Here is a 27,924-nt window from a genome sequence, read left to right as displayed (position 1 = left end):
TCCGTCACTAAGTAAATAAGAATCAGCTGATCGTGGGTGCAAGGAACGAACGACTGCGAGTAAGGATAAGAGAAAATCGTCTGTGAGTGAGCTGTTCGTAGGTAATCATTCCAATTTTCAAAAGAGGTTAGGGATCATGGTGTCTCCTTATATATTATTGAAAATGAATTTTTTGTCTGTAAATGACTGCCTTACGAAAGCCTAAATATCATTTACATAAGACATTATTTTGCCATCAGAGTCAAACGGTAATATGCCTTATTAATTTTGACAGAGATTAAAAACCATGGTGCCTCACTGCCAAGTATAAGAAAAACATTACTTTTATTAGTGGGTGCTGTAGGAAAGTTAGAGTATCGTTTACATAAAGCAGTGGTTATTTTGCCAACATTAGCAATTTATCAGAAAGCAAATGCAAGTGTTCTAGTGATAGATTCTACTGAAAGTGGTACTATTGGATTCTCTATACTTTTTAGAGATGATGCAGCAAGTGTGTTTGTATGGGTGTTTACTTGTAGTTCCTTCTACTGGCACAAAGTGAATGACAATATGGTGGGTAGGGCTTTGAATTAAAGGAAACCATGGGGTAAAACCTCTATACTAAATGTTCAGAGTGTAAGATGATTTGTCAAAATCTATCAACTAGAACATGAGGGGCACATATGCTGTGCCAACGTAATTTGTGAAAAGCTGACGCAAAGCATCCATGTGACATTTCGTTCAGATTCTATTGAGGGTTACTTGATATGTAAATTGATTAGCAAAATGATCAAAACAGTTAAACAATATCATCAAAATATTAGATGGCATGCCCCAAAAGGCAGAAAAAATATAGTTACTTACCTTGAGTTTTTTTGTTCAGATTTATTTCAGCACTACACTGCAGACAATGTGTTGTCTTATCAGGTAACTGATGTGCTAGGAGAAAGGAGGCTATTGTGTCATGATGCTCAAATAGATGTCACAGTTCAGGATTAACATAATTGCAATTTTTGCACACTTCTTCCAAGGTGAATTGATGCAAGACACATGATCATTCATTTCAAAACGAATCTGTGGGGGAAAAATACGAAATAATAGAATAATCATTAGTAACAAGTATTCATCTTCCCAATTTTACCCCCCTAGAAAAGAATCCATATGCCATAGTATGTTCTAAACCTTTAAAATAATTTGTTATTCCATCAATATGAAATAACTAAAGGGCACAGAATTTAGGTGTTAGAATCTGAGAAATTTACATTAACTCTTGTGGGATGAAAGCAAGTACGAAGGAAATAATGCCACTAAGGTCTTAGTAATCAATATGTCATGATTGCATTTGTAATGGTGCTTTGCATAATATTTCAGAGGAGAAGAGTGACAGCATTTTCCAAGGAAGGTGACCAGAACTTAGATTTACATGGAAAGTGTATGGGACAAGAAGCAGAAAGAAAAAAGTTGAAAAATGCAGCATTAGGTAAGGAAGGAATCAAATGGGATCAAGCAGTAAAACATCACCCGGCTGTACGAAGATAAGGTTTGATATAATGATGCATACCTTGTTTCCAGTTTTTGCAAATTAGAACAAAATGTTTTACTCGAGTGATGAAAAAAGTTGAAATTTTAGTTTCACATAGATTTTACAGACAATCTTTTTCCTAATTTAACGAATCTAAACATTGTTTGATAGATTTCTACTCTCCAGCATCAATTAGAAAAGTTTTCCCTTCTGCTCATTGTAAGCATATAATAATTCCAAAACATTTGAGTCCACAAATAAGCTAAGTTGTTGTTTGCGAGTCTGACAGTTTTAGAACTTCATGGTCATATGGGTAAGAAGGAAGGTTTGTATTGTTACCGACCAATACTGCCAAAAAAATAAGATACTTTCCATGAAGATTAAATCGTAAGTGTAATGCTTTGTTAACATCCAAGAATAGTGTGTTTTTCCCATATTTGTCCTGAATGGGGTTGTGATTAAGATTTACACAAGTAGAACAACCTTTTAAGGGGAAAGGGACAGTAGCTGGCACAATTTCATTAGCAACAGTAAATACATTAGTTTTAGGATTTCTTGCAGAATATTTTTAAATGGGCTTGTCACTAGTGAATGATTTCTCTGTATCATGCACATTTTTTCTGCACTAGAGGTATCAAAGTACAATACTCTAAATTGTTTATGAACACCATAGGACAAGGATTCAATGGGTTTAGGTATATTAAATCGATACCTAACGGCATTTCATATTTCATTCATCTTGAGAACTTTTCCTTCGTTATTTGATAACAACGTAGTTTATTTGAAAAATCATTGGAATAACATTTGTGAAAGCTTTGCTGCAGAGCTTACCTGGTGCCCTTTTTCATTTGTAAGTAATCATCTAACATGGAGGAAAGAAGACTTATGAGTTGTTTATGAATGTTTTAGTGATAATGAATTAAATGAAAGAACGTACTGTATGCAAGTCAAGAAAAATCCTACTTAAACTTTGTATTTTCATACTATAATTTTTTCTGCATTCATCTTGTCTTTTATTCCAGGGTAACTCATGTATACATGCTATGACTAAATATGGCTCTTATATGTTCAGGCATATTAAGTTGGCTGAAGATGGAGTCAGCTATAGAAGAGGATCTTGACACTATGGTTCTAGAGGTAAACATGGTTGGACTGAAGTACACGTAACAGCACATTGTAAACAAAAGAAATTTTAAGTAAGACAAGAAAACAGCTAAATCTTATGCTGGTAAGTCTGTTGATGGTGAATTTAAAAATGAAAATAGGGTTGTACACCTGAACTGGTAATGATAAAGAACAAAGCTCACAGAGTTTTAGCTATAGGGTGCAGGTTAAAACAATTAGTAGCTAGATACTTAAAGAAAACAGTGTACTTTATGTGCACAGTACATTTTGAAGTTTATGTCTGGGTTGCTATTAACTGTTCAAGGGTTTCAGGAAACAAAGCAATAATGCCTTTTTTGGTTGAAGGGTTCTGAGCTGGAAGCACAGTATGTGGGCCATCAAACAGGTCCCAAGATGAGTCTCGTATACTGGAAGGCTTATCTTGTTGACCAGTTGTACTGAATTCTTTGCTGATTGAATTAACACAATTGAAGCTTCAGATACTCTCAAAAGCTACAAAATTTCCTTTCACCTGTGTCATACTTAATCAGTATGATTCAACTGGGGATTACTCTATGGATCCCCAGAGTCAGTAGAAATGGATGCCATAAAGACACTTTTCCTGAGTGATGTTGGAAAGCTTAATAGGGAGGAACTTTTCCACAAGTGTATATGTGGTTTTATAGACTGGAAGGTAATGAAACACAAGGTCCTGTTTGGCACTGAGACAGGTTTTGTAGAAGGAGGGAAGTGTGTTAAAAAAAAACTGAGGCTTTTTTTTCCCTGTATCAATGAAGATATTCAAGGCTGCTTTACCTGGTGAATTTGAGAAGGTGTTGGAACTGAGCTACTTCATTTTATATAGAAAAATAAAAAGCTTAATTATAGTACCACTGAAAGCCCACTGGCTCTATCTCTGTCAATGGTATGCTTTATGTTTGTATTCAAATGTTTAATTTGTTTATGGACAGGAAGTAAGGGAAGTAAGGAATGGATCTGCAGTAAGTTAGGGATTGAGGCCATGGAGTTTGTTGATGACATGTATCTGGTAACACATTCTAAAGAGAAATTTTTAAGTTGGAGACCGAATTTGGAAGAGTGTACAGAAGAACATAGATTATATAAATGTGAACAAAAGTATAGTTGCAGCAAGGGGTGAGACTGTATGTTCAAGTGTGAGTTTCAGTGAGGAAAAGCTAGAGGAAGGAGATTATTTTGAGAACCTGTGAGTGGACATTGCAATGAATGGAACCAAAGAAGCTGAAGTGAGTCAGAGGGAAGAATGATAAGATTTAGAGGAATAATGAGAAATTCATGGACTGAAGAGAAGTAAGAGTGATGAAGTGTACGAGGCTTTGAGGTATTGGGGCCTACACATTCAAGAGGGAGAGTGGGAGGCATTAGATCAAACGAACTGGAATGATGTGGTAAATAGGGACAACATGCTATCTATGGAATGGACCAAGACATAAAATGGCTAAGGTAAACCATATAGTAGCCTCTAGGGCTTGGCTGTGAATGGTAGTTTCAGTTTCAGTACATTATACATGATAACTCGAGAGGGCATTGGTCACTTGTTCCTGATGCCGCTTTGAAAACATTATCTGGCTTGTGAATTAACTTTTCCGTACCTTTATGCCTTCTTGATGTCATTCTCATCCTTTTTATCTTAATATGTGGATACAATGTAGCTTAAAATAATTCACTGTTAATTGATTTTCTATCTTTTTCAGAATCAAAACAGCAATATTCCCACATTAGAGGTTACCTTATTACTATGCTTGGATTCCTCTTCAATCGTCTTATTGAGCTTTGGCACTCCATATTAGCAATGTTTGGCTTTGGCAGATCCCACCGAGCATTATCAAACCAACTTGAAGTCTTTGTCAGGACGAATACTGGGGAAAAGGTAAACTCCTACAAACCTGATAAATGGTAATATTACATCTTTCGTAAAGATATTACTATTTCTTCTTCTTTTATACAGAACTGCTTCTCCAAACTTAGCAAAGTACTTAAATGTCAGTGATAGATGAACAACAGCCTTATTTGCACTCATTTACTGTCCAGCTATCATGTATAATGTACTGAAACCAAAGCCTACCATCTACAGCCATGCCCCACAGATTGGCCCATGGTATTCTATGATTCATATTTCCTTATTTAACTCATAAACAGCACTTTGTCCCCTGTATAGCACACTGATCCAATTCATTCTATCCTGTTTATTCCTCTCACCTTCTCCAGTGTTCAGGCACTGATACCCAAAAGCCTTTTTTGCTCCATCCTTCCAACTCATTCTTGGCCTCCTGTTTCCCCATGTTCCTTTTACTTCTCACTCAAAGATTCTCTTAGTCGCTTTTTTCACCCATGCTCTTAGTCACTTTTTTCACCCATGCTCTTCATGTGACCAAACCATTTCTGCACACTCTGGGTAGCTTCCTCAATCAGACTGTTTTTACTACCACACTTATCTCTTATACAGTCACATGTTGTTCTCAGGCATTTAAATTCCTACTCACCCCCTTTCCCATTTTTTGAATTCATGGCCTAAGACTCTCATCCATATAATACTGTCAGGACAACTATATCGTTAAATATATACAACTTTGAACAAACAGATATTGATTCCACACACTCGTCAGTGCATCAAAGACCTTACCCCCTCTCACATCCAAGGACTTGCTTCAGGCCTCTTGGTTCCATTCACTGCAAGTCCACTCCCAAGTATCTAAAGTACCTCACTTCCTCCATGTTCTATCCTTTCAAACTTACATTCAACCCATCTTGTCTCATCCTCCTGCTACATCTCATTTCCTTACTTTAATTCAACTATTGCCTTTCACACATTGTCCCACACTGTCACCAATTCATGGAGTTTCCCCATGGAGTTTGTCACCACAGCTGTGTCTTCTGTGAACATCAAATTATTTACCTCCTATACTCCCCTACCCCACACATATTGTAGATCTGCCCCTTGCTCAGGCACCCTTGAATTCACCTTCCTCACCACCCAGTCCATAAACAGAACAATCAACCTTGGTGATATCACACATCCTTGAAGTAGACCCACCTTCATTTGGAATCACTCAGTCTCTTCCCCTCGTACTCACACACATACCCCACAGTCCTGTAAAAAAAAGATCATTATATCAGATTGTATTACATTCTTACTATGTTTATACTGAATAGAGTTTATGACTTATTGATATTCAGTTGACTGAGGAGTCTGTTATGTTTTTTAACTGTATTGCTTTTTTTGTTATAAGAGACTCATCATAATCTGCATATGATGGTACAGAGGCACTGATGTATTTTTTCAGAGAATAAAAAATATTTTTCCCCAACAGCATATACCCTATGAGTTCTTGAAGTCAGTTACTCATAGGAAATTATATAGTCATATTTCATACTGTCCATGAAATTTTGAAATGTACAAGTATCACACACTTCATCTGTTATGTTACTGTGGTATTCCATTTGAACATTTTATGGTTACTGCTTGTCACTAATTTGTATAATTCTGAAATTCTGATAATTATGGTTGTGCTTTATATAAATATTCTCTCACATGGACTCTTTATTCCCTTGAAATTCTGGATGTAATTCCAGTATTAGATTAGTATATATTTCTGGGTCTGGTTATAAGAGACTCTCCTCAAAGGAAGTCGATTACTGTTTCATTTTTAATTCATACATATTTTTTACATATCTTACCCCTGAGTGAATAAAAAAAAAATCATTTTCAGTTGATTACTAGTTAGAAGTGGATGAAACTAATTTAAGTTAGATATAATTTCCAGCTGTCATTACTGTATGAACAGCTTTAATACCAACTGAAAAACCTTTATGTATTTTGCCAGGTCAGTGTGTGCCTCGACCCATCATGGACAGTTGGTCAAATCAAAACCACTTTAGCACCAAAACTCAGCAGTCTCAGCCAAGACTTACGAATAATCTTTGCTGGGAAAGAACTACCAGATGATATGGTAATTCATCAGTGTGATCTTGGAAATCACAGCTTCCTTCATGCAGTGAAAGTGGAAGCAAAGGATAAAGATGGAAAAACATCTTCCAATGTAGAATCAAGTGTTGGTGCTAAACTGGATTATCTGAATGAAGTTTCAAATTCTGCTAGAACTTTTGAAACAGATAAAAAGGTAATAAGAAATATAATCATGGTGTAAGGGGAAATGGATGCCAAAATAGGTGATATGGTGCATAAGGGGGTAATCAAAGGGCATGGGGTCCTGGTGTAAATGAAAAGAGGAAGAGTGACTGGAAATACTTGGTTTAAAAAATGGTGCATACATAAGTCCTCATGGATTAGTGAGCTCTGGGATAAAATAGCGTTAGTGGATAATGTACTAGTTTATAGGCATGCAAGAGAGGGTGTGGGATGTGAACTTGTTGAATGGGGAAGTAGATGAAATGTTTGATCACTTCTTAGTGGCAGCTTGTGTTAAAGATTGTAGTGGTTTAAGAAAAAGAGGAATGGTGTATGTGTGAAAGAAGTGGGAAAAAAGTAAGTGAGCTTGGAAAAAGGCATATGTGCAGAGACACCAAGAGAGACTAAATGAAGAATAGCATAGGAGGAGTTAATGAAACTGGTGTAGAAGAGATGTGGCAGGTATTTAAAGAAACAGTATTTAAACATTTGGCATGTGAAAGAGATGTGGATGTATGGTAAATGTTAGAGAGTGGATATGGGGGTAGGCCTTAATCAGGGAACATGAAGCAGTCAATATTAACTACAGTTATCTAAGGAGCTTATCTGTGGAGAGAACACTCTGGTATCAATACATTACACATGGATGCATACAAATGAGACACTTTTTTGTTTATCCCCAATGCAGTGTCACTAAGACAGGAAGGCTAGTTAGGCAAAAAAAAAAAAAAAGGGGGAAATTACAAGATTTATAGTTTTATCTCAAGGAAACTTTATAAAGCATGGGTTACTCTCTCTTTTCTGAGCTCGAGACATATTTTAGATAATACTTGGCAAAATGTTATAAATTGGCATGCATAATAAGGTTGTTACCCTCTTAAGGTCCAGTTCAAAGCTAACCCTCTTAACAAGAGACGTACCACCAAACATATCAAGCTTGTACAAAAACATCTATGAAAAATGTAAATAACACTAGAGTGTTGTTATTGATATTTTACTTTTACAGGCTTTGGAGCCAGTTAAAGAATTAGTAGTACAAAATAAACCTCATCATACAGAAAGTTCTGAAAATCCAGGGACGCATCTTACCAAAACTGAAGATGATGCAGCCTCTGGTTCACCTTCTTCACCTGCTCAAGCAATGACTTCTCTTTCAACAACAGGCAGAGGCTGCAGCGGGAAGCTTCTATGTGATGCATCCACAGTTATAACTATACAGATGACTGAGGCAGAACAGAAGGCCATTCATGACCTAAAGGTAAATATTTATCATTAGATGTAATGTGATTGATATTTCCTAAATTTAAAAGCTGCAGCTAATCATCTTAAATAACAGTGTTGATAACATTTGTGTATATGTATATTATGTGTTTATGCTGAAAAAACCACACGGAAAAGGAGAGATGAGATCCTAGCTTTTATAAAATCACATGCCTGTTGTGATTTTGTGCATATATGTGAGTGGATATGGCTTTCTTCATCTGTTCTGTAGCTCTACCTCACTAGTGCCAGAAATGGCGATCAGGTATGAAAAGAAAAACATTGAAATATGGTATAATGAAAAGTTTTAATGTAATGGAAGGCCATAATAACTCATCATGTAATTTCTATCCCTGGGGTTAGGGGAGAAAGAATACTTCCCACGTATTCCCTGCATGTCGTAGAAGGCGACTAAAAGGGAAGGGAGCGGGGGGCTGGAAATCCTCCCCTCTCATTTTTTTTTTTTTTTTTTTTTTTTAATTTTCCAAAAGAAGGAACAGAGAAGGGGGCCAGGTGAGGATATTCCCTCAAAGGCCTAGTCCTCTGTTCTTAACGCTACCTCGCTAATGTGGGAAATGGCGAATAGTATGAAAGAAAAAGAAAAGAAGTAATTTCTGTTAAACAAGCAAGTCAAAGTACATAGCAAAATCTTAGATGAGTAAATGAAATACATATCACCTCTCTATGTAATCTGTTCAACATAAGTTTGAAATACTCTGTTGGGTGTGGTTGTGAAGCCAGTACAATATTTGATCATGCTACAACTAGACTATCTAGAATGTTTTAATGTATTAAACAATATGCATAATTCACTACATATTATCTGTTAGAATTGAGCCTAGTTGTGGTTCCTAGGTCCAACACTCTATTATTGGTAGTATGTTGACTGGTGCATTATGCTGTCCCCTTCCATTGTAGCCATATCTCAGTTTAGTTTATGAGTGACAGACTAAATCAAATATTGTTTTGAAATAATCAGCTCAGATAGTTAATGACTGTCAACTCTGTCTTTTAACTTTCTAACATAGGGGTTAACTTTCAGATATCTTTTCAAAGACATTTATCCAAAGAAAATGTAATTTTTATGTAAAAATCATGCATATATTCATGCTGGGTAGTGCTAGGTAATAAGATGGCCTGAAAAATATATTTACCAAAATTGGCTGTATAACTATCTATTAAGTTCACAACCAACTTCTGGCATTACTGGACTCTGCCTACATGTGGTTATGCTGTGGGTGAAAAGTCACCTTCAATGAGTGTGTACCATTGGAGTATGATCTCACTAAAAAACTTCTAACATCAAAGGAGTCCATCCTTTCCCTGTTATTGACTGTAGTGAAGCCTTCAAGCTACAGAGCCACTAGAGAAGGAGTCTAGGGGTTGCATGATTTTAATAACAACAAAACCAAGATAACATGACCAAGACCCTTCCATGGTTTCCCCTGACAGCTTCATATGACCAGGTTCAGCCCAGTGCATACTGCATCACTTCAATTTGCTCTTTCCCAAGCATGCCTTTCTTCCTGCATGTTCAGGCCCATTACCCCTCAAAGCATCTTTCACTCCATTCTTCCACCTCCCCCTTGGTTCCAGTTCTCCCTGTTCCATCCACATCCAACATGTATACCCTCTTAGTCAGCATTTGTTCACTCATCTTCACCATATATCCAAACCATCGCAGCACAGCATGTTCAGTTCTCTCATACATACTCCTCTTACTACCATCTCTCTCTTACCCTTTTGTTTCTTGACCTGATCAACCCTCCCCATCCAGAATTTTTTCCTTAGACCCATGCCTCACATTCATACTGCATGCATACTTCATGCCAAGTGTTGAAGTACGGACAGACTTCTCAGAAACAAAATTGTGAATGAATGTTATAGGTGGAGATATGAAAGACACATTGACATTTTTTTATAGTTGATTCCTTGAAAAAAGTAAGCTGTGAGAAGTACTGCATTAGCCAGCTGGTATTCAGCTGAAGAAATGTTGATAGAAAGACCAAGTGGGGCAAGGGTCTTGGTTGGGACTGCTATTGCAACTGCTTAAGCCCTCTTCTCTTTGGAAGCAGAGATAGACAGGACTCTGGGAATTCTTTGCACTTCTTACTGGAAGTCAGGGGCCAGAACTTTGTTGGAGTCTTTCATATCAAATGGTTTATAATGAGAACAGGAAAGGAATGTGAATAGAGAAGTGAATAGGTTCTGTGTCTGGTGCCAAGTGGGACTGTTGAACATAACCAGGTATTTTAGTTTTATTGAGTCACAGAGGATGTAATATGGTTATGGGAACCACTCTAGTACTTCTTAGTTGGTCAATAGCACTATTCTGGGCAGTGGCTGTCATCACTTTACTACCAACAGGATTGCTCATAGGATGAATGTGGGTAAAGGAACATGCCATAAATGAGCCAGGGTGATAAGATGGGGCAATACTTAACTACCTGAGCCCTTCCTCTCATAGGCATCAGAGTCAAACATTTACAGAACTGGCATGGATGAAGAAATATGCCTCAGATGAGCATGGGTCTTGAGAGGTGTCAGTGCTCTAATATCTGAGCCCTCCTCATTGACAACATTGTAAAATAGGTCAGAAAGCCAACTATGGATAGTGTAGGGATTTTGGATTTTGCCTACACCCCCATCAATCTGTCATCAGTAGACTGTGCAACAGACACACTGTTCCCATGGGCATCAACTGGTATGTTTAGTTTGTTTTATGACCCGTAGATTTTTATTACTAACAGTGGATATCACTTCATTCAACACTTTTGTGGCTCAGCTCCTGTTGAATAAGAGGAATGTACAAGTTAACCAAAATATATGAAATGTGGCCTTTAGTCTTAAATCAAAGTCTTTCACCTACAATTCTCAATCTTTCATACTTATTGAAAAATACATATTCCCTGAAATCTGAACTTACATATATCAAGCAGACATAGTCTGCATTTTCTCTTATTAGCAATAAGTATGAAATGTAACCTATAAATTGACATAACTGCATTATACTTCACTGTATGGTATTGTCCCTAAATAGACTGCATATTCTCATTTTTTTTTTTTTTTTTTTTCATACCATTCGCCATTTCCCGCGATAGCGAGGTAGCGTTAAGAACAGAGGACTGGGCCTTTGAGGGAATATCCTCACCTGGACCTCTTCTCTGTTCCTTCTTTTGGAAAAAAAAAAAAAAAAAAAAAAAAAAAAACGAGAGGGGAGGATTTCCAGCCCCCCGCTCCCTTCCCTTCTAGTCGCCTTCTACGACACGCAGGGAATATGTGGGAAGTATTCTTTCTCCCCTAATAATATATAAGGGAAAGGAAGAGAAAAAACCCTCACACATGTTCTTACAGCTCACTCTAAGCAGGGTGTTTTAGACAAGTGGATTCATACTCTACCAAATATAACAAATTTCACCATTTTATTAATGTTCGAAAAAATCCTGTTCATTTATAAAAATATTAATTTTGCCATTCAAGATGTTTTCAGAAATTTTTATTACCAAATTATTACCAGAGCTGTTTATAAGATATACTCTTTTATTGTACAAAATTATGAGGTTTTAAGTGAATACATTAAATAAGTATGTTTAAAATATGTAAGGCATCATTCTAAAAAGTTTTCATTTTATTACTAAAATGAAAATAACAGTATAATGTCAAATTCAAAACACATACATAGCACCCGCATATCCATTTTATTTACAATTTATCTCCTCATTAATGATTACTGTTTGTTCCAAGATTTTCAAATAAGTAATTGCATCATAATTTTCTAATACATTAATCATAAATTTCATATAATGCCTTATGTCATGACAATACTGCATGTGCACACTTTCAGTCACATATGAAATATTTTGTCATCACTAAAGTTTACAAGATATTTTATGTACATTAACAATTACACTAAACCAAATAGATTTTAAAAACTATGCTTCTACTGAGACTTTATCAGACTGTTCTACTTCGACAGGGGCTTCACTGGGCACTTCGTCTTTGTCATCCTTATTTCCATAAACATTAGGGTACTGTGCCATACAGTCAGACATTTGTCGGAAAGGTCCTATACAGTCACTACCTTTGGGATCTGCTTCTGAGTAGTGGAAACAAGTAAATGCTTCTCGAAACTCAACACCACATGGCCCTGTTGCCATACCTCCTAAGCATGGGCAGGACCAATTGATTTCTCCATCTGGTTGTATAAGTCCAGCTGGAGGTTCATCATCGTCTGGTAATGATACTGCTGCAGGTCCATTGTGGTCCTCCTCTGTTACAAATATTACACGATCTTTTCCTTCCTGTTTGCAGTAGGACATATTCTCATATAAATACTAAAAACTGAAGCAAAAGATAAAATGATGTGCAAATGAGTATTATATTAGTGAGTAATTGTACCATGTGTGATCTGTGCTTTCTCTGGGGATAGTTATCCCTGGAGATAGGGAAGAAAGAATACTTCCCATGTATTCCCAGTGTGTCATAGAAGGTGACTAAAAGGGTTAGGAGTAGGAGGGTGGAAATCCCCCCCATTTTAGTTTTCCAAAAGAAGGAACAGGTAAGTGGGCTCAGTGAGGATTTTTCCCTCTCTCAGTCATCTGTTCTTGATTCTACCTTGCTAAAGCGGGAAATGGCAAATATGTATAAAAAAGAAATAGAAATCTCTTCAGTATGAGCTTCTGAATTTTGATGTTAAGAAAGGCTTTTAAAGCCAATCATTCATTTGTGAAATTGAGAGTTCATCAGTCTAAGGCTCTTTCCTTTAAGGCTAGCTTTTGGTGGAGAATACAGTCAATTGTAGTAGGTCATAGGCTGGATCTTAAATTCTTTCCAGATTTGCCACTTCTTGATCCACTGCCTATCTTGTCCAGCACTTATAAATTTGTTGGCAATCGCTAAACTTTTATTTGGTCCATGTGGTTTGATCACCAGCCCCTAAGAGGAACTTCTAGAAAGCCCTGGCATGTCTTTATCAACCACCATCATTGTACAGATGTTCACAAAAATATGGGCACAGTGCACACAAGTCTCTGCAAGAAGTTCAGTGCATAGACTGAGAGAATGTCAGAACATGCATAGACAACCTGGAAGGCATTGGACAATGCATTGTGGTGGAACTCTTATAGGGCTACATGGTATTTTCATGTATATTAGGTTTATTCAAAGGCATTTTGGTGGAACTCATATAGGGCTACATGGTATTTTCATGTATATTAGGTTCATTCATTCTCTTTGAAATTTTCTCTGCTATTTGAAATTCCTTTTTTGTTTGAATTACACTTGTTAGAAAGTGTTTTTTCACCTAATTGTTTCATTTCTAGAAGAAAAAACTGTCAAGAAATTTGTAATTTGAATGTTACTCAACTGAAAGTAGAATATGAATTATGGTGTTAGAATTAGGGGTTATCCACTATATATATAATTCTTGAAAATGTTAACCATTTTTTTTTTTCAGACTTCTGATGGAATAGGTGAGCGTCCTCATTTTTATGTGTACTGTGTGAGGCCATGTAATTCAGTCCAGGTGGGAAAACTACGTGTGAGATGTTCATCCTGTAGACAAGGTGCCCTTACACTTCATCGGGATCCTTGCAACTGGCAAGACGTTCTCAACCCAGGCCAGGTTAGTAAAAGCACAAATTCCTCAAATTTTTGTAGTAGGAGGTTACTTACATATTTTCATATGTGAGAGTGCATTCATTGTTCAGTATTCTTTAGGAGATGGTTCAGTCTTTCTTTAAGATAGATACATGAATAGACTGCATGTATAATCATGCTTGTAAGATGCCAACACATACACTTAGAACCTGGAGATTTATATTGGTTTAATATCAGTAATAAACTACAGGTTCTACTTTTTCTCCATATTTTATGAAAGCAAATGGCTACTGCTTCATATTTATGACCATGACAATGGTAACAGTTTATCAACTCAACTTTGGGTTTCATGAAACTGTATACTTTTGAGATGTTTTTCTCAGCATCTGAAGAATTGAATGGTATAAGACCCTTAACTAGTTTGAATTTAGCCGAAATTATGCCCCTTATGAAAAGGTTTAATGTGGAACTTAAGCTGGCCAGTAGCTTTAAAAGAATTCCACCTTTAGCCATGGAAATTAATACTGATGATTTTGATATTTTCAAAGTTTTTCCACCTAGTCGTATTTAATTTCCAATAACTGTGCTGCAATCCAAGAGACACAAGTGTTCCATGGAACATTCTTCTAATTCCTTGTGTCACCTACATAGCATAGCAGACACACAGGTATTGCTATTTTGTTGTCTTCTTCACCATCCATCCATATGCATATCTGTTGCTTGGAATCACAGCTTGGTTTAGTGAAGATGTGTTCAACCTTACCTATGAGGGTCAGATCAAGCACATCAGCCTGCCTTTACACACATGCTCTTTCCCAGTATTTAAAGAATTGAATGTAATAAGACTCAACTCTAACGTGGATTTTGTCTGAGTTTTGCACCTTATAAATGGGTTTAAAGTGGACCTTGATCAGGCTCATAACTTGAAAATTTGACTTGATCCATAAGGGTCTGGTCAATTGCATCAAACTCTATGCTTTGTTTAGTTGTTCCTAGCATCCAAGTAATTAAATGGTATATGATGTATCATTATAGGTGTAATTTGCTTGCGTTTGCCCCCCATGAAATGGTTTAACTTATTATTAAATTTGGCTGCTAACTTGTAGAAAAATTCCCTTTGGCCTGAAACTTAATATCAAAGTTTTTGATATTTTCTTTATTACTACCAATTCTTATTTCACCTCCAGTAATTGTATTACGACGTGTCATCTGCATAGCATGATGTACACTAAGATATGACTTTGCCTGACAACATATGTCCATCAACTATCCCTGTCATCCCTCTGTATGTTGAGTCACACCCTAGTCACATGCATGAAACTTTCGAAAGTTGTTTCCCAGCATTTAAAGAACTGAATTGCATAAGACCCATAACTGTAATTTAGATTTTGCCTGGGTTTTGGCCCTTATGAAGAGTTTTAACCTGGAACTTAACATAGATGGTAACTTGAAGATTAGACTAGACCACTTAAGGGTTAGGTCAAATATATCTAATTGAATACATTTACACATTTTTCCCCAAGGATCTACAGAAATGAGTGGCATATCCCAAAATAAATGCACCTTTACTAAACCAGGGTGTGACTGACGACAGACGGATGGATGGATTACAAACAGACAGACAGACAGTTAGATGAAAACAACGGACAAAGCAGTCCCTTAATGCTTGCTGTGCTGCACAGGTGACAATTATGATGCTTATCATTTACTGCTCAGCAAAATGTTTCAAATCACTTCATTTATTAAACTATGACAATGTCTTCAAGTTCTGACTCTAATGAAGTTCTCAAATGATAAGCATGATGCAAATGGGTTTATTAGCAGTGGTACTCTACCCCATGCAGTTTAGTCATCCTATGATACTTGTATAGATTAATTCTGTCATGCTTGTTGCTATCAGGACTAAGAGGAATCTTTTACCTCTTAGAAGGGCTGTGGAAATTTATTTTATGTTATTGAACTGTAATGTGTACTGCGACTGGAATTCTACAAATTTGAAATGCTAAAACTCGGAAAGCTCAATCCCATGTGGTTTTGTGGTTTTGGGCAGTATCCTTTAAGTTGGATCATTGTTAAAAACAGATTTTATCATCAGGATTGAACATGCTGTGATTTTCTCAAGGATCTCTGAGTTTAAGGTTTACAGTTTGCGAGTTTTTACATCGTTTAGGCACCAGTATAATTTCCTTTGCAATAATTTTAAACAATGCTACAAAAGTTTAAGTTATGCATCATTCAAAGCTAAATGACTATTCTCTTTTTCTTCATCTTGGCTTTATTCCTTTTACTTCACTTTATATCTAACAACTACACCATCTTCAGAAATGGCAGTTTGCATTGCATTCCTCTTTTTTACTCTTGCTTTTTTATTTTTTTTTTCATCCTCTTCCCATTTTGCCTTTTCTGTACATTTACTGAAGCATCCCATGTTACAAATATTCTTCACACTAATAACTCCTTAAGCACATTAGCATTCAAAATATGTGAGGAACTGTTTTTTGACATTACACTGAGCCCTGTCTATGTGAGCGGAATCTAAAAATTCCTTTGAAATTAATAATTGTTTTCATTTTTGCAGATCAGTGCTACATGTGAGACAATAGGCTGCAGTGGCTCAGTAGCTGAATTTTTCTTCAAGTGTAGAGGTCATGAAACCAGTGGAGAAGATGATACATCTGTGCCCTTGTATTTGGTTCGTGCCAACCTCCCTGCCGTTCCCTGTTTGGCTTGTACAGATGTTTCATCCCCTGTTGTGGTGTTTGAATGTGCTGATGCTCATGTAATGTGCCTTGATTGTTTTGTTACATTTTGTGTGTCAAGACTAAATGAAAGACAATTTGTTCAAGATGCACATTTGGGTTATACTTTATCTTGCCCAATTGGTTGTGCAGATTCTCTCATTCGTGAAGTGCATCACTTTAAGTTAATGGGTGATAACCATTATGAGCGATATCAGAGATTTGGTACTGAAGAAGCTGTGTTGGCTGCTGGTGGTGTTTTATGCCCATATCCTGGGTGTGGGCAGGGCATTATTCCTGACCAAGACTGTCGCAGAGTAGTGTGTACAGGTGGTTGTGGATATGTTTTTTGCAGACTCTGTTTACAAGGTTACCACATAGGGGAGTGCCACCCAGAGGATGGTAATGGGGCTAATATTGTAGAAGGCAGTGGAGGGTTTGCTGTTGATCTATCTAGGGCATCAGGCTCTCGGTGGGACGAAGCTACTTCAGTGGCTATCCGTGTTACTACTAAACCATGTCCCAAGTGTAGAACACCGACAGAACGTGACGGTGGATGCATGCATATGGTGTGCACACGTGGTCCATGTGGGTTTCATTGGTGCTGGGTATGTCAGACTGAGTGGACAAGGGAATGCATGGCAGCTCACTGGTTTGGTTGAATTTTTAATAAGCACACTAATTAAGATACAATTGCCAGGTATTTAGGATAGCCAGTAGATATATATTATGGTGATTTTTATTGACTACTATGTTTACAAAAGAAATTAACCTAATTTATTTGAATAACTGAAATAAATGAGACCTGTCATAGTTTTTTATGTCTTGGTTGTCATATACATTCATTGTAACTATAATTTCAGTTAAGTTTGAAAGGCTGGTAGAGTTTGGAATTCAGGGATATGTATATGCATGTAAGATGTCTTGTACTTAGGTAGGTAGTGCAAATAGTTGTAAAGAAAATGAAGATTACTAAAAGCCCTTATGGACTTGGATAAAGTTAATATGAAAGGACTTAGGTGCTATGACTCTGTGATGTGCATGGAAGACCTCTTAAAGTTGTTTAGAATTTCACACTGGAAGTTGTGTATTCACTAGAATTAATTTTGGTTCAAGTGAGTGGTTTGAATCAAGTGTGGAAGTGTATCATGGCTGTTTAATGTTAATGTTGTTGTTTGATGGGATTAAGGATAGGGGCATTATGAGAGGTAAGAGTGAAGTGGATGGATGTTGGATAGAGCTGAAACATAATGAAGCAGCAGTAGGTCACTGATTATTTGTGTGGGGATGGATGTTGAAAGTAAATGCAAATAATAGCTAGGTCCATGTTTTTGAAAGAGATAGGCTGTTGACAGTAGTAACAGTCTGAACTTAGAAATATTAGAAGTCATTAATTAGGTAAGGTACTTAAGTGGGAGTGATCACCAGTGAGAATGTTTACTGGAAAGCTGATTTCCTTGATCAACAGTAAGAATGTTTATGAGAAAGCTGATTTTCAAAGTAAAGGCATGCCAGGGAGAAGATTTAAAGGTGCACGGAGAGTCTTTGTGAATAGGAAGAATGTAAGTGTGGATCGTGTAAGAAGCTTGTCTCATGGAGTGCTTCTCCCTTTTCTGAATGTGTGGATGTGATAACTTGATTTTCTTAGATTCAGATACGTAAAAGAAAAAGCAGTAGTGATGGATAAACAACATATTACGGTCGGAGTTAGAAAAACAAAGAGATTAAAGAAAGAAGATTTAAGAAAGATAAATGAAGAAATTACTTGAATAATATGAGGGTGACTTTCTATTTGGATGGTATGATCTTGTAGGATGTATGGCAGATTAAAGATTGATGAAGGTACAAACCAGAGAATAAGAGCATAAAAGAGATAGGCAGATACTAGGAATACACTGTTGAACACCAGAAGTATTTCAAATTGAGAGTGCCAAAGGAATGATATTTGATCATGTACAATCCTCTTTATAAGGGTGAAGGTGTGATTGGAGACACTAGTCTTGCTCTCTGAATTGACTGGGTGTGCAGCCTACAAAAATTAAGGAGTGCTATAACAGTATGGGAACCTTTAACCCTTAACCCTCTGCTAGTGTCACTTAATGATTTAATGGTTACTGCTTTCCTTTGAATTCCCATCCAATGTTCAATTCCACCAATAATCCGCAGGTGTCACCAGCATTCTCCTGCCATAGCTAGTTAAGGTCAATTACCCAGATTAGGAAAATCTTAAAAAATCCTCCAGTTAAGTATTTTTGTCAAGACTCAGTTCTATCTGCTGAAAGGGATTTAAATTTGAACGAATGGGGCCTTTGTTGTCTTTTCCTAGTGCTACCTCGCACACATGAGGGGGGAGGGGGATGTTATTCCATGTGTGGCGAGGTGGCAATGGGAATGAATAAAGGCAGACAGTGTGAATTGTGTGCATGTGTATATATGTATATGTGTGTGTGTGTGTATATATATGTGTACATTGAGATGTATGGGTATGTATATTTGCGTGAGTGGACGTGTATGTATATACATGTGTATGGGGTGGGTTGGGCCATTTCTTTCGTCTGTTTCCCTGCACTACCTCGCAAACGCGGGAGACAGCGACAAAGCAAAATAAATAAATAAATATAAGTATCTTAATATTGAACTATCACTGTGGTTGAATCCCCTGTTAGTTGCTTTTAGTTTGATGAATCTGATTTGGAATCTCCCAGTGTCAGTTCTGTATTTGCTGTTTGCTTTCCATCATTTTAGACTTTATCAGGCAACTGATTCTTAAGAATTATAACATCCATAGATGAGGTACAGAGGGTCACCAGACATTTTTTCAAATGAAAGAGTTTGATTAGCTGTGTTCTGGAGTTCTGAAGTTATGTTGTCCTTAGGACGAAAGAGATTAAATGTCACTGATATTTACAAGATAAAATTACCAGCGTAGTAGACAAATTCACATATAAAGTTAAGAGTACCTAAAGATTTAACTCTGTAGCTATTATGTGGTGAATTCTGTAACAGCCTATATCTGTTCTAACAAATTTTACTTATGACATCATCTAGTCTATCTATGCATTTCATGGTGTTACCCTTAATGACTTTTTTAGAAATCTCCTATCCCAAAGGGATTAAGGGACCTAAGCAGAAGAGATTATGAACACGTTGGAAGCCACATAAAGTTCAAATGAGATCTTTACTGATTTTAGAATAGCAGGAATATGAAGTAAGGCAGTTAGGGCCGTATAAGTTCTCCCAGAATTGTGATCAGATTTATTGGATGTGCTTGAATGAATGAACACATTGGAAACCACATAAAGTTCAGATGAGATCTTTACTGATTTTAATGTGTTAAACTCATTTATTCAGAATGCTTTTAGTTTCTTGTTTCTTCACTGATATTATTTAGTGTGAAATGAATAGCAGGAATATGAAGTAAGGCAGTTAGGGGAGTATAAGTTCTCCCAAAATTGTGATCAGATTTATCGGATGTATTTGAATGTTGCTGAAATAGGAAGATTGGCAATCAAAGTGTTTTCAAGTGTGCAATATTTAATCAAATCGAATACTAGAATAAGTCCTGAATTTATTCAGTATGATGCATTAAGAATTTTCATTTTTGTTATTAATTATCCTATTATCATTTCTCATGATTCATTATTTCATGGAAATATTTACCTTAGTATTTCAAAACTTTATCATCTGTAGCACTATGAAAGTTTGAAGGAAACAACATTGTGTTTTAGAAATTTTAGGTTAACATATTGCAGATGATTGCAGTAGCTATGGACTAGTCACTTTTTTTGTAAATATCTAAATAATCATGTATAAAAGAAATCATTCATATCTTACTTTTCATTCACATCATAACTGGGATATGTACTATTTCATTCATTTTATTCACACATGCTTGCTATTTCCTGTGTGAGCAATGTAGCATCAAGAACAATGTCTGAGCCTTAGAGGGAAAGTAATACGAAATATATGGTATAGAAAAACATGCACTTGCTTGATTTACATTTTGAAGCCCAGATTAAGCTTAAGTTTTGATATGTTCTCCTGGGTTTCGACATGTATTGGTATGCATGGTTTCCTTATATGGCAAGGACTCTACACAATAGGAAAGTTATCACGTACAACAGCAGGTCAAAGAAAATTTCTATCATGGAATTCCTCAGTACTTCCATATTTCTTTCACCTGCTCTGGAAAACTTTCTAGTGTCTCTTATCAAAATGTACATGAATATTTAATATTTGTAAAAACAAATGAAATACTGAATGTAACAATGAAAGACTATTTGGAAAATTCTAAAACTCACACTTCCAAAGACACTGCAGTTATACTTGAGCATAATAATTTCATTTTATTCACATTTCATGTGAAGTCTTGGTGTTATTTACCTTTACCCGAGGACAACTTGTCGTGTGAAGTGGGTTATGGCATTGTGCTTCTTTATTAGGTACTAAACAGTAATATTTTGCCATGATGGTAGGGGTAGCATGTTGCACTCACCACATGACTATTAAGTTGATGAATGATATTTCTTTCGCTCAACCACTTTCCCTAACTTGTGTTGCTTGGTAGATAATGCTATTCTTTTCAGCTCTGTTCCTCTGGCATGGCTATCTATTCTAGTTTGTCCAGATCTGTCATCAACCATGACTCTAATCTTCTTTTGAATGTTTCTGTAGTGTCTGCACTTGAATATCTTAGATCACTCAGTATTGCATTAAATAATCATTTTAACTTCACTGCTGTGCATTCATATATCTTTGTCGTATGCTTTTCTTGCTTGTTTCCAGAAATTACTCTTTGCTAAATGATTCTGTATCATTCTTGTCTGGTTGCTCTCATGTTCAGAACATTAGTCTCTATTCCCTCAATTAGTTGTCAGGCATATATTTCATGCATCTTTCCCTTTGATGTTCAAGACTGGTAGATCTCTAAGTCTTTCAGTCATTTATGGTAATTCATATGCTCCATTCCATTTATCTTACTTTTGAAACATGTCTGTATTCTCTCTTTATCTCGTGCAGTTCCATCTGTTTCACTGGTAACAATACAACACAGTAGTATTTGAGTTTACTTCTTATATTTTGTTTCTTGCTGCAAATGTTATCATATTATCATTCCACTCACTGTATGGCATGAAAGTACTATTTTTTTCCATATGCTCTTTGAATTCAAATTTTTCACCTATAATCACTACCACATCTCTGACATTTGCTTCATTTTCTATCTCTTTCCCTGTAGGGCCTTTGTATGTAGGCACTGCAACAGTGTTAGCTGTCTCATGGCTACTATGATATTATCCAAATTTTTGAAGTTTTTCTTGGTCTTCCACTTTCTCTATTACTTTCCTTACTCTCATGTCATTTAAGCAGCATCTGACTTCTCTCTCTTACTTCCTTTTCTGTCTGAGATCAGGATTAGAAAGAGTATTCCAGCAATAACTTTTCATTGCCGTACCCCAGATAGTATATCTCTTCCTTCCGCATTGTTTTCTTATTGGATTCTATATTACATCAGCATTCCAATCCATACTTTTCCCATTGAACAAAATTTTAATTGAAATCTGACAAAATTACTATGATTTCAGACTTCTCAGTATTTCTTCAATCTTTGTTAATGTTTTGCTAAATTCCTCCATTTTCATCTTGGATGGTCTGTGTATTACCAGTAACATAAGTAAGTGTATTATTTTTGAGAAAACTGAGCAGGGCATGCTAAAATAGTTTGGATGTACAGAAAGGATAAATGAGGAGAGACTGACCAAGAGGATATTTGCACCAGAAATGGAGTGAACAAGAAAGAAGGGCAGACTGAGGAAAAGATGAAAGGATGGAGTGAAGGACACTTTGAGTTTCTGGGGCCTGAACATGCAGGAATCTGTGAGGAGCTATGTGGTACTCAGGGGGCAATGTGCTGTCAGCAGGCTGAACTATGGCACATGAAGTCATCAGGGAAAACCAAGGAAAGGCCTTTGGGGCTTGGCTGCAGACCAAGTGGCCCTGGTTTCAGCATATTATACATTGAAGCCAGAGATTGTATGTAAGTAAATGAATGCTGCTTCTTTGTCTGTTGTTGGTGCTACCTTGCTAGTGCAAGAAATGGCAAACATGAAAATGAACTTCCCTATAAGTGCTCACTGATGAATGGAATGGCTACAACAGTCATGTACAACTTCAAGTGTGATTCAGTTATATGTATTTCAAAGCTAGATTTGTATTTTTTGAACATTAGTGGCAATTTATACTCCAAAGCCTTGTACTTAAAGGAAATTAGCATGCAGTTATTTAGTAATTCCTCATGAACAAAACAATATCCTGATAATTAGAACAGTATATATTTGTCTACCTGTTCAGTTGTTTCCCTTGGCAAAACAAGTGAAAATTCTGTTGATGTTAGTTAATCCCTTCCTTCTCTCATCATTTACCTTTACAACAACATAATATTTGGCAAATGGTAACTCATCCCTTTAGCTTTTTAAAATTCTTTTCTTACTATAAGTGCTGTGCAAATACTTTTTAGAATAAGTATCAACAAAGTAGTAAATTACCTGTTTGGTGTATTTCAATGAAAAATTACTTTTTGATATCATTTCAAAGAATATGGCATGAGATTTTTTTTTTTGTATAAAAGATAAAAAAAGCACTACTCAGAAGTACCAACCATATATAAACAGCTGGAGTAACATTGCTCATTTTGGATTCCATCAAACCCTACAGAAGCAATACTTTTCTGATGACTATAAACATTCCACACTGTATCGTTATTGTCTATGACACTGCCCTTTTTCTGATCACATCCTGATTCATAACATGAACAGAGTAACAGTATTCAATATGGCTGGTCTCTAAAGTGGATTTGGAATATGGAAATTAGATGGAGTAAGGAAATAAGAATTCAAGTACGAATATAAGATTATGAAGGGGTTAGTCAGTACAGTAAAAGGTGGAGCACTTGCAGGTTGTGGACAACTGCTGAAAGTGTGTAATTTGGCGATGTTATGAGAGTAGATGTAGAAAAAGACAGTAGGTAAAATGGAAGAAAAGAGTTGAAGATTTTGTAAAAGCATTTGTGTGTGTTTATGAGGTGTCTCAATTGAGGTTCTGCAGAAATGTTCTAGGATTTTGGCATATAGAAAGTATTCTAGATAGATCATCATTCTTATTAGTGGAGAAAGACCTGTAGGTATATTAATGCAGTAAACAGAAATTGGCATCATGAGTAGCTTGTTTATCTGTTGGAGTTTAACTAATTAATTAGGCTTTACAAAGCAACTCTGCTTACTTCTTGACAAGAAATAAGTGCAGCTAAGAGATTGGGGAAGAGCAGTGTGGTTTCAGAAGTGGTAGAGGATGTGTGCATCAGGTGTTTGCTTTGAAGAATGTATGTGAGAAATACTTAGAAAAGCAAATGGATTTGTATGTAGCATTTATGGATCTGGAGAAAGCATATAATAGAGATGCTCTGTGGAAGGTATTAAGAATATATGGTGTGGGAGGCAAGTTGTTAGAAGCAGTGAAAAGTTTTTATTGAGGATGTAAGGCATGTGTACGTGTAGGAAGAGAGGAAAGTGATTGGTTCTCAGTGAATGTAGGTTTGCGGCAGGGGTGTTTGATGTCTCCATGGTTGTTTAATTTGTTTATGGATGGGGTTGTTAGGAAGGTGAATGCAACAGTTTTGGAAAGAGGGGCAAGTATGAAGTCTGTTGGGGATGAGAGAGCTTGGGAAGTGAGTCAGTTGTTGTTCGCTGATGATACAGCGCTGGTGGCTGATTCATGTGAGAAACTGCAGAAGCTGGTGACTGAGTTTGGTAAAGTGTGTGAAAGAAGAAAGTTAAGAGTAAATGTGAATAAGAGCAAGGTTATTAGGTACAGTAGGGTTGAGGGTCAAGTCAATTGGGAGGTAAGTTTGAGAGGAGAAATACTGGAGGAAGTAAAGTGTTTTAGATATCTGGGAGTGGATGGAACCATGGAATCGGAAGTGGATCATAGGGTGGGGGAGGGGGCGAAAATCCTGGGAGCCTTGAAGAATGTGTGGAAGTCGAGAACATTATCTCAGAAAGCAAAAATGGGTATGTTTGAAGGAATAGTGGTTCCAACAATGTTGTATGGTTGCGAGGCGTGGGCTATGGACAGAGTTGTGCGCAGGAGGGTGGATGTGCTGGAAATGAGATGTTTGAGGACAATGTGTGGTGTGAGGTGGTTTGATCGAGTAAGTAACGTAAGGGTAAGAGAGATGTGTGGAAATAAAAAGAGCGTGGTTGAGAGAGCAGAAGAGGGTGTTTTGAAATGGTTTGGGCACATGGAGAGAATGAGTGAGGAAAGATTGACCAAGAGGATATATGTGTCAGAGGTGGAGGGAATGAGGAGAAGTGGGAGACCAAATTGGAGGTGGAAAGATGGAGTGAAAAAGATTTTGTGTGATCGGGGCCTGAACATGCAGGAGGGTGAAAGGAGGGCAAGGAATAGAGTGAATTGGATCGATGTGGTATACCGAGGTTGACGTGCTGTCAGTGGATTGAATCAGGGCATGTGAAGCGTCTGGGGTAAACCATGGAAAGCTGTGTAGGTATGTATATTTGCGTGTGTGGACGTATGTATATACATGTGTATGGGGGTGGGTTGGGCCATTTCTTTCGTCTGTTTCCTTGCGCTACCTCGCAAACGCGGGAGACAGCGACAAAGCAAAAAAAAAAAAAAAAGAGAGATGGGTGATGAAACAATGTAAAGGCATCTCATAAATGAAGTTTATTATTTAAAAGCTGTGATAATAACCTCATGACAATAACCTCTGCAGTCGATACAGAATATGATTGTAATTAATAATCACTTAAACTAATTCCCCAAGTTTAAGATGGAGGAATTACCAAACAGAAGATGATCAGGTCAAAATGAAAGCTTTAGCTTATCACGATATCAAATTGAAGTTCCATTATATGGATTAATGTATAGTGTAATATCACAGGAAGTCCATTTTTTTTTTTCTAAGGGGTCTTTGAAGTTAAAATAACAGATCAAATAGATTAATAAATATACTCTAAGCTTGATTTGCTTTACCGATTGTTAGTTGAACTGAAGATCATGTGATATTCTCTGATTATCTGCTTTTCCTAAAAAGCACTTTACTCGTGTAATGCAAGGTTAAGCACACAAAGTAATCTTTCAAGTATTTCAGTCACTATTTAAATCTGTACTTTTTGTGGTGAGAACACAAGAATGACTTCTTGCACTGACTTAGAAAATGAACATAATATATCCTCATTTTGACTTTAGAATTCTAAAACAGGAAGAAAATGTGCAATACCAAAATCCAGGCACAGTACAAATTTATATCAAAGAAGACTGCATGAGGTGAAATAATCAGTTGCAATAATACACTAACACCAATAGGATAAACACCAGAAAATACAAAGTGTATTGTTGAATTAGTACCAGTAACACATAAGACAACTTTTATCAGACAGACCTTGCCAGATCTCGTCTTTACAATAGCTGCCTAACACTGTCTGATGACCTATAAACATCACCAAACATAGATTGTTTAATGTTTCATATTAACCTTTAGTTTCTATATTATAAATACAATGAAATACTGAAGGATGAGAAATTGTGGAAGAATGAATGTAATGGTATATGTGAGGTAGGCATGTAAGGACAGGGATAAATGGAGATTCTTTTGCCTTGGCCACCACCTTGATGGGAAGTTCCTTGAAAGAACAAGCATCAGACATGTAGACAGATAAAGTATTTAGGAACATATAGAATGATGTGCCATAGGTGCTAACTCCGTGCAAAATATGTTTTCATAAGTTCATTACAATGCACATTAATTCTGTTTCTTCTATTAATCAATTGATATCTTTCAATTGCTTTCTTTGTGAAATCCCTTTTGGATTTTTTTTTTTACAGCCAACTTTAGATGTGTTATATGATGGTTTCTTTATTATTCTAAAGCAGAAAATATCCCAAGTGTAGATAGGTTAGCCATGTAATGAGTTCTCTTGGTACTGCAATAATTGCACAAAACTGAAACTAAACAAACTTTAAACTGTTGGTCATCAGTTATTGATGAAAATAAATAAATCATTTTACATCTTTCATAATTGCTTTTTATTTCAAAAGTTGACTTTTAGACTGAAAAGAATTCTTTTGATTAGAAAAAACATATTCATTCTTTATTGATTCTTATAATGCAGAGCAAACCTGTTTCTGAAGACTTGGTCACAAATGGCTTTTATTTGTATAAAGTTATGTAATTCATTTATGTTTTATTACAATTACTCCAAGACTTCTTTATGAGAAAAGAATCCTGTGTTACCCAGGATGTCTTTTTAGAGGCTCTTGCAACTCAAGGCTGTTTTACTTCTAGCAGCATGGAAATATGAGCTCTTTTATAGAAGTTCTTTGATAAAATTGTACTCTCAATAATGCCAAGGGTGACTTTTCCCTTCCCTTGCAGGTGAAGCCCAGTTACATCTAGAGTGCAATATTACATCTATTAATTAAAGAAAGTTCATATTTGTTTCACTGTATTTCAGACACTTTAGTACTGCATAATCATCTCTGGCATGTTGCAACTCTATTCATCTTATGTATTACCCTAGTCGTGATTAGGGTAATAAATATATGACAAATGCAGTTGGTTATATGTCAGTCTCTAATCAGAAAATTCCTACAAGTCATTAGTTTTTATATACCCTTATCCTCCTTATCCTTTGCAAAAACTACTTAGGGAATCAGTTGCTTATTATATGCATATTTGTTTTGCTTAAGCACAAAGATTGGTTTCAAATATTGCAGCATCTTTTGAGTTGCAGCAACTCTTTCTGTCTCTTGCTCTTTCTTTAACTACCAATGAACGTTTCTTCCCATTACATATGACAAAAATTTTTTCCACGTGGCATAGCTAGTACACTGTGCTGTACTCTTAAGATATACTGCTTGCTTAGTAAAGCTATTATTCTATGCTGCTATGCATACTGTATTATCTTCGTACACCCAATAACATTCGTTTCCATCTGCCTAAATCCTCTTCTAGAACATAAGTCTCCATCTTTTTAAGCTTTCTCATGAATTATTGTTTTGAGATTTTTTTACATGGTTCCAGAGATTTTTGTCAACTGATCATACTTTTTCATCCAGGCTGTGAGGGGTTTTAGTTTAAGTATGTTTTCTGTGATTCCTTTTATATACTAACGTGCTCTTGCAACTTTCTGTGAATATCCCTTTGTTCCATGCCCCAATTTGTGCATTATATGTTTCTCAATTCTCTCTAGACCATTCAGATAGTCTTGTTTGTGACCATACAATGCAAAAGTACTCAAGTGTTTTCGACATCAACAGTCTGTCTCATGTTGAAAGTTCTTATTTTCATTCTACTTAGCACTGTTTTTCTCTTGAGATCTCTGAATGACAACATATTGCTCATGATTACTTTCTGGTCTGTAACTATCTTTTCATTATCAATATCATTTATTGCTGGTCCCTTATAAGATTTAACAAACATGCTACAGCTCTTTTGATGCCTCAGTTTTTTAAATTTTTCCTCAGTAAACTCCATAAGG

The 27,924-nt window shown here is 36.3% G+C and overlaps 3 protein-coding genes across 8 annotated transcripts in view; 1 reads left to right on the top strand and 2 right to left on the bottom strand.

Annotated features, from left to right (window-relative positions):
* Nucleotides 1–27,924, bottom strand: part of LOC139755394 (protein rolling stone-like) — a 414,311-nt gene that overhangs the window by 108,864 nt on the left and 277,523 nt on the right. Inside the window, exons 2-3 of the mRNA XM_071673653.1 lie at nt 7,863–8,025; nt 844–1,053 (exon numbers count right to left, since the gene is read on the bottom strand). The gene's annotated coding sequence lies outside the window, so the exon portion shown is untranslated. The remainder of the gene's footprint in view (nt 1–843; nt 1,054–7,862; nt 8,026–27,924) is intronic.
* park (E3 ubiquitin-protein ligase parkin) lies at nt 9–27,914 on the top strand. 6 transcript variants are annotated; one of them, XM_071673651.1, is made up of 9 exons: nt 9–59; nt 1,351–1,459; nt 2,574–2,729; nt 4,339–4,514; nt 6,469–6,765; nt 7,780–8,031; nt 13,489–13,656; nt 16,210–16,323; nt 22,146–27,914. In XM_071673651.1, exons 4-9 carry the CDS (start codon nt 4,383–4,385, stop codon nt 22,176–22,178), a joined length of 996 nt encoding a protein of 331 aa, XP_071529752.1. In that variant the 5' UTR covers nt 9–59; nt 1,351–1,459; nt 2,574–2,729; nt 4,339–4,382; the 3' UTR covers nt 22,179–27,914. The 6 variants fall into 6 exon arrangements, with proteins under 6 accessions (XP_071529752.1, XP_071529747.1, XP_071529748.1 ...); XM_071673646.1 differs by lacking the exon at nt 22,146–27,914 and having other exon boundaries at nt 16,210–20,194; XM_071673647.1 differs by lacking the exon at nt 22,146–27,914 and having other exon boundaries at nt 32–101; nt 16,210–20,194.
* Nucleotides 11,273–12,367, bottom strand: LOC139755395 (mitochondrial intermembrane space import and assembly protein 40-B-like). Its single transcript, XM_071673656.1, has one exon. It carries the CDS (start codon nt 12,350–12,352, stop codon nt 11,966–11,968), a length of 387 nt encoding a protein of 128 aa, XP_071529757.1. The 5' UTR covers nt 12,353–12,367; the 3' UTR covers nt 11,273–11,965.

This window comes from Panulirus ornatus, chromosome 19, assembly GCF_036320965.1.
Source record: "Panulirus ornatus isolate Po-2019 chromosome 19, ASM3632096v1, whole genome shotgun sequence".
Lineage (NCBI taxonomy): Eukaryota > Metazoa > Arthropoda > Malacostraca > Decapoda > Palinuridae > Panulirus > Panulirus ornatus.
This window is presented reverse-complemented; position numbering and strand designations above follow the sequence as displayed.